This window comes from Myxocyprinus asiaticus, chromosome 1 (genome assembly GCF_019703515.2).
Source record: "Myxocyprinus asiaticus isolate MX2 ecotype Aquarium Trade chromosome 1, UBuf_Myxa_2, whole genome shotgun sequence".
Lineage (NCBI taxonomy): Eukaryota > Metazoa > Chordata > Actinopteri > Cypriniformes > Catostomidae > Myxocyprinus > Myxocyprinus asiaticus.
The window spans coordinates 17,719,192-17,732,328 of record NC_059344.1 but is presented as its reverse complement, the minus strand read 5'-3'; the positions used below and the strand labels follow the sequence as shown (position 1 = coordinate 17,732,328).

Genomic DNA, 13,137 nt, shown 5'->3' with positions numbered 1-13,137 from the left:
ATGACATAGTTGTCTCTGCACAACTGGAGAATTATTTTTTAACATAAAAATAAATAAATAAAAAAATCACAACCTTCACCTGTTTAAAAAAAAATTGGATTCTTTTAGCTGTTACCCGAGCAATATCTAGAGCCCAGATCAACACCCAGATATTTATCTTTAGGCTGTTCAGAGTATTCAACTGTATAACTAGCCCATATTTTCTTAAAGTGATATATCAGACCCTGATATAAAAAACAGCTTTAAGGAGGAAAAATGCAGCTATATAGCTCAGGTGTGTCTACAGAAACAGAAACCTGTCCATCTTTGTTCGACTCCCTCAGCCACAGGTGTTCTACAAGGACAACCAAATTTACATGATTTAGCCTGTCCTACTTTGTGCCCTCCTGGACCAGTGCTACTTAACAACTATAGCTACAAAATATAGAGCATTTTTGAGGAAAATGAATCAGAGCAACTTTTTCAGATCAACCTGTCTCTATGCAATGATTGATCTTGCTTTGGCTTTGTTTGGAAGTATTTTTACATATTTTTGATTACAATGGAAAAATGGAAAAAAAGAAGTGCTCATATAGTTTAAAATGTAAGTTACTCAATATTAAACTTATTGTTTATAGAACTGTTATATCTGTTTTTATACGTTTATAGAACTGCAATATCACAATCGCAATCGTGTTGTTGTACTACATATCAGCACGGCTGTGATTTGGCTGTAGGTGCAAGTCTGCAGGCCGACTGCCAAAAGGAACCATGCTGATATTCAGCACAACAGCACTCTTGCTTGTGTGATAGCCTACAGTATTGAATAAATGAAATACTACAAATTAAATATTCCTCTTTCGGACACCCAACTGCACTTTTGCATCAATGCAGTTCGGACAGATTTACAGTTGTCTGAACAGAATCTAATCCTATTCTGATTATTCAGTTTGAACTCAATGGCCCAGGAGATTTAGTGGCTTGCCCAGAGCTCCACAGGGTTTGCTGGGACACTATACGAGTCCTATGGGACCATACATTACTCCGCCCCGTGGATGTGCATAAATAACTGTGGATTACCCTCTGTCAACTTTAATCCCCGTCCGTCTCTTTCTCCATCTTTTTTCCATCTCCCTCTCTCTCATGTATACTAACATTTTCCATCTCTCTCTCTCTCTCTCTCTCTCTCTCTCTCTCTTTCTTTCTGCCTGATCTGCCTGAGCTTTAGGGACTTGGCTACTGTTCGAGAGTGACTACATTTTACGACAGCTATCTGCAATATAAGACTCATTTATTATAGAACTGATTATCCGTTATATTAAGGTACACAGTTACTGTATAATACTGTACAAGGGTATTGCTTTAAATAAACTTGGAAAAGTTGACTTAATAGATCACTATACTGCTAAGAAAAGAGTGAGTCAAAATCGTCAAACAGTCAAAAATATTTTTAAAAGTCAACCAAAAAACAACCTTGCCCATCTTTATGTACTGTACGTTTAGTGTGAACCTCATAAAAACATGTCCAGTTCACATTTAAGCTCAAAATAAAAAGGAAAATTAAGAAATTATATTTTGCATTAAGACTATTAGGATTTTTGCATTATGACAGTATTTTCATGACAACACATTTTACCCCCAAATTCACATTGGCAAAATATGTCCAGGAGTTTTAGTTTTTGTAAGTCCCATTATTCTTAATGGTGATTTTATTTTATTTATTTATTTTTTTTTTTTAACCGTATTACAATAAAATTATGAAATACAATGATTTATTTATTTAAATCAGCATAAAATTAAACAGAAAACAACAAATAGCTACATCATTCTTAAACACTTTATAATTTAAGTAATATATCATCTGAAATCTCAATGGTCCTAAAAATAGGCTTTTTTTTTTTTTCTTGAATTGTCTTGAAGCCAAATATTTTTTATTTTATGTTTTGATTTTGGGGTGAAATATGACTTATCTTCTTGATAGTTTTTGTGAAATTCCCCCATTAGGGTTTTGACTATTCCATGGAAAGGCACTTTTGGCTGAAATGCATTTTCGCTGTAGTGTCGTTCGACAGGTTTCTGATGCATACCTGTGAGATAAATACGTAGAGAAAAGCTAGAGTTCAGTACAGGCCTAGATGGATTTCTGACCTTTTAGGTTTTTGTTCTGTAAAAATAATGGCCAGTTCTGTGAATATGGGATTACAGGTTATATAAAGCCTCTCAAAATCACCATACTTCAGCCAGATGTGGCTGCGTGTGCAAGTATTTCATCAATGCAAAGCACAAATTATGTCCCATTTAAGCAGCATTTATATATTGAAAGTGACATTCTCTGAATAAACGAATGAGTGTCTGAAAGTGTGCATATGTCCGGTTAAGCAGAAACCACATGGGAACTAAGAAAGCCATTATTTATAACTCAAAATTAAGCAACTTTATCAGTGTATGGGAGTGTTACAAAACAGCTTACGTCTCACTGTGTGCATACAAATTATGTGGTAATGAATATTTTTGTATGGGATTAAGAGGTTAAAAAATTGCCTCAGCTTCACCTCACGTTACCCATTACCTCCTTTTGGATGACTGCTGTCTTGCGGCTATGCTATGGATGAATGATCTCTCTCACTCTCTTGTGCTAACACACTGGCATAGTAGAGAAATTCACCTCCATCAGTGCCAGTAGCTGTGCATGCATAAACCCACTGCTCTTCAAGGAGCCCTGAAACACACGTGGCACTACCACACAGGGAGCACGGAGCCTTGCCACTAGAGCTTCAAACAGTCTCAGCGTGTGTATGGGCTTGTTCCTGAGTCTGAGTGTGCGTGAGAGACTTAAAGCAGCATCTAATAAGTGGCTTGCCATACTGCCCTTTTGATAGGAGTTAGGTTTCCTGAGGAGTAAAAGAGACTCTTCTATACATTCACCACCCTAAGCCAGAGACATTTTATTTACAGGCATTCCTCTGCCACTCCTCCCTTCTCTCTTTTTCACCCTCAACTTTCTCTCCTACCACTTTCCCTCCATTTCTTCCTGTATCGCAACCTCTAATTCTTCCCATTTTCTATCCCATCTTATTGACTGCTAGTGGGAGTTTGAATGTTGCCAGTGAGACCAAATCTGGAGTCCAGCCAGGGAAACTGCTTTCATCGTTGTTCCCTCTATAGCACAGAAAACCCAAACAAATGAACCCTGAACCGCTTGTGAGATTTCCTCAACTACCTCCAAACATGAAACCTAATCTGATTTGCAGTCTCTCCAGTCTGTCTTTCTCACTTTCTTTCCCCAGTTCTTTCCCTCACTTTCTCTTCTCCATCTGCCTTTCTCACACTGTCTGTCTGTCTCTCTCTTTTTATCTCACTCCCATTGTGCCATCTCTTTCTCACCCTTGTACCCTCTCTCCCTCCTCCTTAAGCTCTTGAATCCTTCCTCAAATTGAGAGGGGTGGAGGCTTCTCATTCTATATTCTCTCCCAAAAATCTATTTTTGTCCATGTTCTCTTACTCCACTCGGACAGAGACTGTTTTATTAAAATGGAGAAAAAACAGCGCGGGAGCAATGAGTTCAAGCGTATTGGAACTGAAACACACACACAAGGGCACAAACATACACACATACAGGGTAGCCAGGGAGGGAAGCCACGAACAAAAGGATCATTTATTACATGCAGAAAAGGAGTGCTTGCGGTTGTGAACACATTGGACCAGTGCAGTGTTGGCCCCTTCTCAACATTCACAGCCAGCTCACTGCATTCATCCCCCCCCCGCCTCCCCAACCAGTGCCGAGGCCATGCTGTCCACTAACTGCATAAAAGCTTACTCGTCCACATATTGCTGCAAAAATAAGCCAATATCACTCTCTCCTTTTCTTTAACATACTGACCATCTATACACTCCTTAAAATCTGATTTAGGATCAGGCTCCTTTTCCAGATCTGGACCAATTAAAAAAAACTGAGAAACCACACCTCTGCAAGCTGTATCTTATTACTCAAAATTATTATTATTTTTTTGCTAACATAAACAGAACACAGAGATTCATACACATGCACTTTTATTTGCCATCTCTGTCACAATTTGCCCAAAAGATCAAGATAATTTATGCTAACATCCCATCACTAAACACAAATGTAGCCACAAACCCTTACGTACATTTAAAGACTTCCATACAGAACTCAAATTTATACAGACTGTAATTCAAACAGAATGAAAAGTCTGTATTCAGCCATTTACCCTGTAATTGTAAGCCTTTTATATACATAAATATTGAGAACTCTTTAATGTGTTGGGTCTAAGATAAACACTGGAAATTTCTAAAATACATTTAAAAGGGTAAATCAAATTTAGTAGCCCATGTAATGACAGAGGCGGCAGACAAAACCAATGGTTATGAAATTTTCAAAAGGGAACTTTCCATGGCCCTCTGATCGGAACTGTTGCCATTGTAATGCTAGGCAGACAGGTGGCTCCTGTATCTACAGGCACCAGTTGGAGATGAATAAAGAACAAAAGTGAACCATGGCCTCATAAAGTTTTGTTATGGAACAGACTGTGCCCTGTTTACAGAGTTTTATCACAACCTGTTATTGACTAAAATAGAACATCTGAAAAGCTGATATGTTAGCCTATATGCAGCCACACATATTGTATGTTTAAAAGAAAAACACACACAAAAAGAAACCAATTACATGATTCTGTCACCTTAATATGTGTATTAATATAATGAGGTGCTTATAGGAGATGAAGAATCACCTGTGTTGAAGATACGCAACAACCTTGTGATGTACGAATCTGGAAATCCAGGATTTAATACTGTTTGAGACAAATACAGTTTGAGATTAAAAATTATCTTACCTGTACCATCTTTACTGCTGCTGCTGCCTTGGTGTGACCTTAGCTCTTCTGACTTGTAGAAGTCAATGCTAGCATACATGTTCAGACTTGAAGTACTACTGACTGAACTGCCAGTTCCAACAGAACCCCCTGCAGCTCCTCCACCTAGCACAGAGGAAAAGAGGCGGGCAGCAGGTGTGTGGACTGCTGCTTGCCCTTCTGTGGCAGCATGGGGACTCTCCTTGTTAGCCAGGTCCAAGTCTATGTAATTAAGGCCCTGCTCGATGGAGGATGTCTGTGAAGTAGATAAGTTGGGTAGCCCAGGGTTGATGTACTGAGATGAGATGTCAGCTGAGCCACCGTTCCCCCATAGCATACCATCAAAACCAATTCGACGGGCAACAGTTTGGGTGTGTTCAGGGAATGCAGAGGAAGATAATGTTGAGGGGCAAGGTGGCAGTGAGGAAGGGGCCTGAAATGTTTCAGAACAGTGGCGTCGACGACCTTGAGGATCTGCTCGGATTACCCTAGCTCCATGGTCTGGATTTAGGACCTTGGTGATAGGAAAGTCTAACCCCAGTCCCAAAGCTAGAGCTGGAACTACTGACTCTGGCTGGTCTTGCACTGAGGCTTTGGGTGATGTAGAACTTGAAGTGTTGTCTGAGTTCAGGCTAAAAGCCATCTTTGTGTAGTCACCACATGATGTGGGTGAGTTTTCAGACAGTTGTACTGACACCTGCCTGTTTTTTTTATGTCCGATCTCAACCTCTGCCTTGTCCTCATTTAGGGGTGTTGACCTATGATCATCACAAGCTTTAAGGGCTGCTGCAGGTGTAAGAGGAGGGGTGGGGAATGGGGAAAACCCCAGTGCTGTTAGTGAAATGGGAGAGGGGGAAGGTGAGGCTCCCAGCTCCATGTTAACATACTCAGATGCAGCTGATGGGGGGATTGGAGTAGAGGAGTTATGGGAGAGGGTTAAGAACCCATCAACACAAGAAGTTGGCCTAGGTGAGGGACGGTGGGCACTGGGTGGAAGGGAGGCATCTTGCTGAAATCCTCTGATACCATTGTCTCCTACCTTAATGTTCCTCTCACCCTTAAACTCAATGCTTACATACTCCCCAGGACTTTTAGGTTCAGGAGCAAGGGGTGTCTCTCGGACCCTTGGTAGAGTGCTGGCTTTTGAGATGTCCACAAACAGGCTAAGAGGTCGGTTCCTTTGGCCAGGGTGACCTTGCTTTACCCCCCTAGACCCTTGTCTTTGCTGCAAGGGCAGTTGTTCAATATCCTTCGCAATAGCTTCTGCTGCTCCTCCTGTTACTTTGATAGTCTTTTCTTCGCTTTCACCCAGGTTTTCATTGCTGGCTGAGCTAGAGGAGTATGAGATGGATGAAAGGGAAAGATGTCGGCCAATAGGGGCTTCCTGATGCTTGGACTTGCTAATACTAAACCCCCTACCTCCACCCAGACCTCTACCACCATTAACCAGATGCTTTCCTCTTCCTGGCACTTCCTCAAAATGTGTTGAAGTACTATGTTTGTAGGAGCGTGGTAGAGAATAGTAAGAATATACCATCTTGGGTTGAGGCTGCTGAGGATAAGGGTCAGATGGTGTGAGGGTCTCCTGTGGTGGTGGGGTACTATTGGCAGAACGGGCACTAATAGGTGACATATTCATATAGTCACTGCCAGTCCGGCTGTCAGCACTGCTACTGCCAACCCAGGAGGTAGGCACCCCTCGTTGGTCTGGTGAACAGCTACTATTGGGAGACATCATCATGTAACCATCTATGCCAGAAGGTGGTGGATGGATCTGCTGGGGGGGTGAAATGCTGTTATTGGGGGTCATTGCCATATAGTCATCCGCAGGCTTTGAGTCTGGATCTGACACTGCTACTGAGAGGGAGTGAGAAAGGGATACTGGAAGAGCTGTCACTCCTGGCAACATGGACATATATCCATTATCCACAGTGCCATTACTTCCTCCAATGACAGCAGGGCCACATGTTCCACTGCTTCCAGCATCACCTTTGAGCTCAGCAGCTACTTCTAGGTACCCTGTTCCACTTGCTGATGTTCCAGAATCCTGCCTTGAACCAAAAGATTCTTGGCTGGTGGTGCAAGTCATAACTGCATAGTCATCCTTTTCCACTGGTCCCTCTCCAGCACGATGAAGTGGTGCAAATCTCTCTAAAGCCATGGGTGGGAGGGAGGCCCGTTTGCTCATTAGCCTGCGCTCCGCTTCACACTGTCTGCTAGAAGATCGTCTCAGAACCCTCCTGGTCTGTGGTAATGTATTTTGTGTTGGCTGGGGTTTGGATGCCCCTCTTTGACCCATAAGGATGTAGTTGGATGCGTCTTCCCCAAGGGAATGCCCACCTGAGCTACCTGCAGACCCTGTCTGCATTGTTGGGGTAAGCAAAGAGTGCTCACCAGGGCTAGAGCCATATTCATCTGAGGATCCATAGTCGCTGAATGAGCCCGAGACAGAGGGATGCCCGAGGGGTATTCGACTGTACACACTGCCATTTCCACCCCCACTACTATTTCCAATCCCACAAAAATCTGATCCAGAACCTGAGCTGGAAGGCAGGACTGGTGCAGCTGAAGAAGCTGGAGTTGAGGTGGATCTCATTAGAGCATGTTGTGCCTTGACTGGGGTTGGAGCACAAACAGATGTTGATCTCAATATAGGGGTATTTGAACATGACCCATTGGTGGTGGGACTTGAGCAGGATGCAGTCCCTCCTGTTGCTGCATCACCTCCATCTTCAACTTTTCCACCATCACTGGATGCTCGAGTTTGGGGAAAGCTGTGCCGAGAAGTTGGAGAGGTGCCATTGCTATTTCCGCCTCCTCCTGTACTACCCGGTGGCTCAGTTCGTGGACGTCTTGTGAATCCAAACTGGCTGGGTGGAGGGTTGGAGTGATGCCGTCGAGATGGAACACTGATAGGATTTGACGCAGTGGCACCACCTCCTGCAGCAGTTGACTGTGACTTGCTGCGCTGGCGGAATTCCTCACTCAGGGCCTTCATGGCTTCCAGCAAAGTCTCATGCATATTTTGTGCCACCACAGAATCTTCCACTTGCATCCAAAACTCTCCAGGGCCAGTTACTGCAGAGCGGCCCACCTCCACAAAGAAGAAGTTTTCAGAGTGACCACAACGTCTCACATTCATTAGCTGGAGCACAACAGCAGCTGCATCAGAGTTTAGCTTAACAAAGTTGACTGTCTTTTCAGTCAGGCATAGCCGGTAGATGCCAACCAAGTTCTTGGCTTGCCCCAGACCTTTCGGCCAAACCTTCACCTGCCAGACCTCCTTAAAAGCAGGACCAGGAGATGGTACTCCATAGTCTCCCCCATTCACACTGTCACATAGTGCTTTACCTGTAAAGAGAGAGAAAACAAGCATCTAAGTATGAGCTAAAAAGGATTCTGTAATTTTTTTATAATGAACAACATAAACTGAATATGCTCCATTATGTAAAAACATATTAATGTACAGTAAAAAAAAATAAAAAAATAAATCCCGCCCCCAAAAAATCAAGCGTCAGTTTAGGCAAGTCACATAAGTCAAGCTGTAATCGTGATGCTCAGCTGATCATGATATCTAACAAATCGAAATTCAAACACTTATTAGAGTGGTTTTATTAAAGTCTACCATTTATTCATTGCCTTAGCTGCCTTTGCATTGCATGAATGCAAGCTGGACTTAACACTCTCCTCCATCCCAAGCCCCACTTCTTGTGTGGCAACTTTGCCTTTTAGTTTTCTCAACATCTGTCTTGTGTTCTGTGCTCTTAGACTACAATTGATTGCCATTTTGGAATTCCTATATTCAGTGTTGCAACTTTTTCTTGATTTATGAACTTGATATACAGCATTTGAATTTCTTGTCCATTTAATTTATTATGCAATCAAGGATTGTACCAAGTTGCACTGTTAGAATGTTTTAAAATTGAACAATTTTGTAATAATTCTGCTGGATCTGTTCTGTTACACCTGGGGGGTTTTATTCGCTGCACTCCCTGCTCTGTTCATGCATAGCTGCATGGATTTGCGTAAAATTTGACAAGAACAGAGCCATACCGCCAACACCAACAGATTTCTTTAACTGTATATAAGTAAATAAAAGCATTCATCCAAGTATTCAAGTCAAGTATGTATTTGACGGAAGTGGTCCTGACTGAATTAGCAGTTACGTCATGTTTTTCAGCCTGTATCACTCAATAGATCAAAGAGTGTCAATGATTATGTGACCTAAAAGATCATTTCAAAAACAGATTTATTTAATTATAGATATGACTGAGTAAGTATAAAGCTTAGTTTTAAACTAGAAGTGGTTTGTTGCACAAAGTGGAAACAAGAGGACAAAGGTTGATGATAAAGCCTGAAGTCAATGGGCCATTGTTAATACAACTGCAAACCAATACTTGTTACTGATATGAGATGCACTGCAAGTCAACAGCTAACAGACAATATCCCACAATGTGTACAATATGTCCCAAGGAGTGCATAGATTATTATTTACACTGTGTTGCCGACAGAGCTACATAAAAATTATGAGTTGCACTAGAGGCCTTCAGTTTGCAGAGTAAAACAAACATGACTGTAATACTTTACTTGGAAAGTGAAGACACAGATGCTGTGCTGTGCCTTATGGGACATGTTTATCACATGTGTACGTTGAGCAGTGGTGCAAATGCAGGTGATGAGCTTGTATCATTTACTGATCCCATTACCACATAATTTCCTGTCCTTTATAAACTATCTGTCAATAATGAAAAGGCCAAATATTAAAATTTGAATCTTCTTGTTATGTCAGCCAAACTAGCTTATGAAGAAAATCTAGAACAAGTAGTTTTTAAAAAATACTGTATGTCAGGAGCACCAACAAGCTTAGCCAAAATATACACTTACCTTCCCAGAAGCTGCCACCTGTATGTTCCAAATATGCAAACTGCTGAACAACCACCATGGGACCTCTCAGCTCAACACCACCCTTATAAGGCTCTTGGCGTTTTGAACATTTGCACCTGCTTTTACTACCTTGCATACTTCATGTGGGGCCCTGGGAAAATAAGAGACAGGGCCCCTCTATTGTAATGTAAAGGTATTAAGATATAAAGATAAGAAAACATTAAAGTCTATCCAATATCAAAGAAGTCTTTGATGGTTTCTAACAGAAATGCACAACTGCTGGTTACCACTGTTTGGGAACAATGTGCTGAGTTACTGTTCCATTAGCTCTCTTTAGATCCCTGGAAGCAACACCTTGATATTGTGGCCTTTAGCCTGGTATTGCTGAAGTGCCTTAAATTACATAGTGATTTTTTCCTACTGAGAAAGCATTCCATGTTCAACTCATCAACTTTCCTGCATGAGCATTTAACAATTCCTTTGTTTGTTCTCTGAAAGATAAATTACAGAAAGACCTGAAGCACCTGTTTAATAAGAGCAAGTTACAGAGTGCAAATCAGCTGACAGATTGATGAGGTGTTCACTGTTAGTAAAGACACGAGTGCTGGCAAAGACTTCCAATAAGTCCTAATATGAAAAACTTTGTGCAAACACATACGATGTTCATAATCCTGTAGGAACTTGCTATTTAAATCTGGGGGCTTTTCTTAGTCTGCTACAGTTTAAAAAAAAAGAAAAAAAAAAGAAAGAAAAAATAGCTCAAATGCTATCGTTTGGAAATATTTTGCTCAAGTACTAGGAGCTAGTCATGGTACCCAGTGTCTTACTGTAAATTTGAGCATCGCAATACTTCCAACACAAATGAGACAATTACAACCATATGTACAAAAAGCGCACCATAGCGTGATTAAGAAAGGACACCCTGCTCTCGTCTGAACAACATTTCCGTTACCACTTCCAGAATATTTCTGTTGTGGTCACACAATTGTGTGTGTTCCTTCTGTTCTTTCAGTTAAATGGAAGTATGGACCATTTAATTCAAAGGTGGTTTGCCCCACTCCATGTGTGTGTATTTGTGCTGCTCAGTGTGTGTTTGATTTTATGTGATGTAGGTCCTCCTGAATGTTTGTGTGAACTTCAGTGAAGCTGGTAGCCTGCATTAGATAGTCAGAGACAAAACCACACATTGCTTTTTAATGACTATCCATACAAAGGTTTTCTCTTTTTCTCTCCTGATTTCTACTTTCATTCATCGACACATCCAGTCTACATTTTAAAATGTAAGAAAATAAGAGAGATGAAGGGACTGATAACAAAACTAAGTAAATGTGGTAACATTTTACAATCTTACATTCTTGAACATTAGTTAATGCATTAGGTATCATGAACAAACTATTAACAATATATTTTTTTTACAGAATTATTAATCTTTGTTAATGTTAGCTAATAAAAAAAACGTTCTTTGTTTGTTCATGTTCATTAGTGCATTAACTAATGTTAACAAATTCAACTTTTGATTTTTAAAATGTATTAGAAGGCTATATGTGGAAATTAACATTAACCAAGATTAATAAATGCTGTAAAAGTATTGCTCATTGTTAGTTACTGGTAACTAATTTTGTTCCCTATCTGTCACTCACTCGACGTTGTGTCAATGTAGTGACACTAGGGGTCACTCTTGGGAGCCCCAAATACCTCTGCTTTTTTGAAAAAAGGCCAATGAGAATTGGCGAGTGGAATTTGCATGCCACTCCCCCGGACATACGGGTATAAATGGAGCTGGTATGCAACCACTCATTCAGATTTTCTCTTCGGAGCTGAGTGGTTGTATTCAGTACACTGAATTCAATTCCCTCCAAAGACGCACCTCAAAACTGTTGGATTTACTGTGCATTTCAGCGGCTTCTCCCCCTCTGCACCCCTGGAGTGCATAGAACGCCCCTGGGCGCTTCGGCAGAGCGAAAATAAGAGAGTATATTCTAAAAGAGTATATTTTAATTCACAAAAAGAGCGGCACACACGGAACGTCTTTTTAAAGATGCCTTTCCGTTTGTGTTTTATTCCTGGTTGCGGTCGTTATCTCTCCGCTTCTGACGGCCACGATCGCTGTCTTACGTGTCTGGGCACTGCCCACGTGGAGACATCGTTCGTGGATGAGTCATGTCCTCATTGCGAGAACATGACCATGGCAACGTTGCGGTCGTGGCTTGCTTTCATAAGAAAGCAAGCCACCCCAATGGCTCCCTGCACCGGTCCTTCTACCTACGGGTTTGAGGCTGCATCGGTTAGCACTGGGGCTGATTTGCGGGACATCAATGGGACCACCTCCGCTGGGTATCCCCCCATGGACCTCCCATTCCCCAGCACGCTCGCTTGCCCCGATCGGGCTCTCACACTCGACTTCTTGTTTGGAGCTCGGGAAGACGATGAGTTATCGAGCGCAGCATCGGAAAGCGGGCTCGTCCAGTCTTACGCAGAGGCTTCGGCTGGGCTTCCTCCTTCGGGAATGGTCACCCAGTCTCACGGCGATGCGGAAATGATGGACATGCTTTCCCGGGCGGCCGCGAGCGTCGGGCTAGAGTGGAACCCTCCACTCTCCCCTGAACCCTCGCGGCTCGACAATTGGTTTCTGGGTTCGGGGCGCCGCCACGGCCACGCCACACCCCCATTCCTTTCTTCCTGGAAGTGCGTGAGGAGCTGACAAGATCGTGGGAGGCACCTTTTACTGCCCGGTCCCAGTCTTTCAGCTCCCCCGCTCTCATTACCCTCGATGGTGGAGCGGCCAGGGGGTATTCGGTGATCCCCCGGGCGGATAAGGCACTCGCAGTGCACTTGTGTCCGCAGAGCGCCGCCACCTGGCGCGGGCACCCAAAGCTCCCGTCCAAGGCCTGTAGGTTTACGTCATCCCTGACGACTGTAGCCTGCGGTGCCGCTGGACAAGCCGCCTCCGCCCTGCACACAATGGCTCTCCTGCAAGTACACCAAGCCAAGGCGCTAAAGGAACTGCACTCGGCGACTGACCTCGCTCTCCGGGCAATGAAGGTCACGGCGCGGTCTCTCGGGCAGGCGATGTCCACCCTGGTGGTCCAGGAGCGCCACCTTTGTCTCAACTTGGTCGAGATGGGAGAGGCGGACAAGGCACGGTTCCTTGACACCCCCATTTCCCAGGTTGGCCTGTTTGGCAACGCCATCGAGGACTTTGCCCAGCAGTTCTCGGTGGTGAAGAAGCAGATGGAGGCCTTACACATATCCTGCCCCGGCGCGGCTTAAGACCTCGCACCCTGTCTGCTCTTCACCAAGGGCATCCTCCTGCAGCAACAACACCGGCTCCGCCGCAGCCCACCCCTGTGGCCCGGCTCAGGCGTGGAGCCCTTCGCAGGAAGCAGACGCCACCCGTCTCGCGGCC

The 13,137-nt window shown here is 43.2% G+C and overlaps 1 protein-coding gene across 9 annotated transcripts in view; it reads right to left on the bottom strand.

Annotated features, from left to right (window-relative positions):
• Positions 1–13,137, bottom strand: part of si:ch73-335l21.1 (insulin receptor substrate 1-B) — a 59,104-nt gene that overhangs the window by 25,015 nt on the left and 20,952 nt on the right. For all 9 annotated transcript variants that reach the window (XR_007898557.1, XR_007898556.1, XR_007898558.1 and 6 more), the window contains exon 2: positions 4,830–8,198. Coding sequence is in view for 5 of the 9 variants with exons in the window: in XM_051711231.1 (XP_051567191.1) it covers positions 4,830–8,198 (3,369 nt within the window). In the remaining 4 variants the exon portion in view is untranslated. The remainder of the gene's footprint in view (positions 1–4,829; positions 8,199–13,137) is intronic.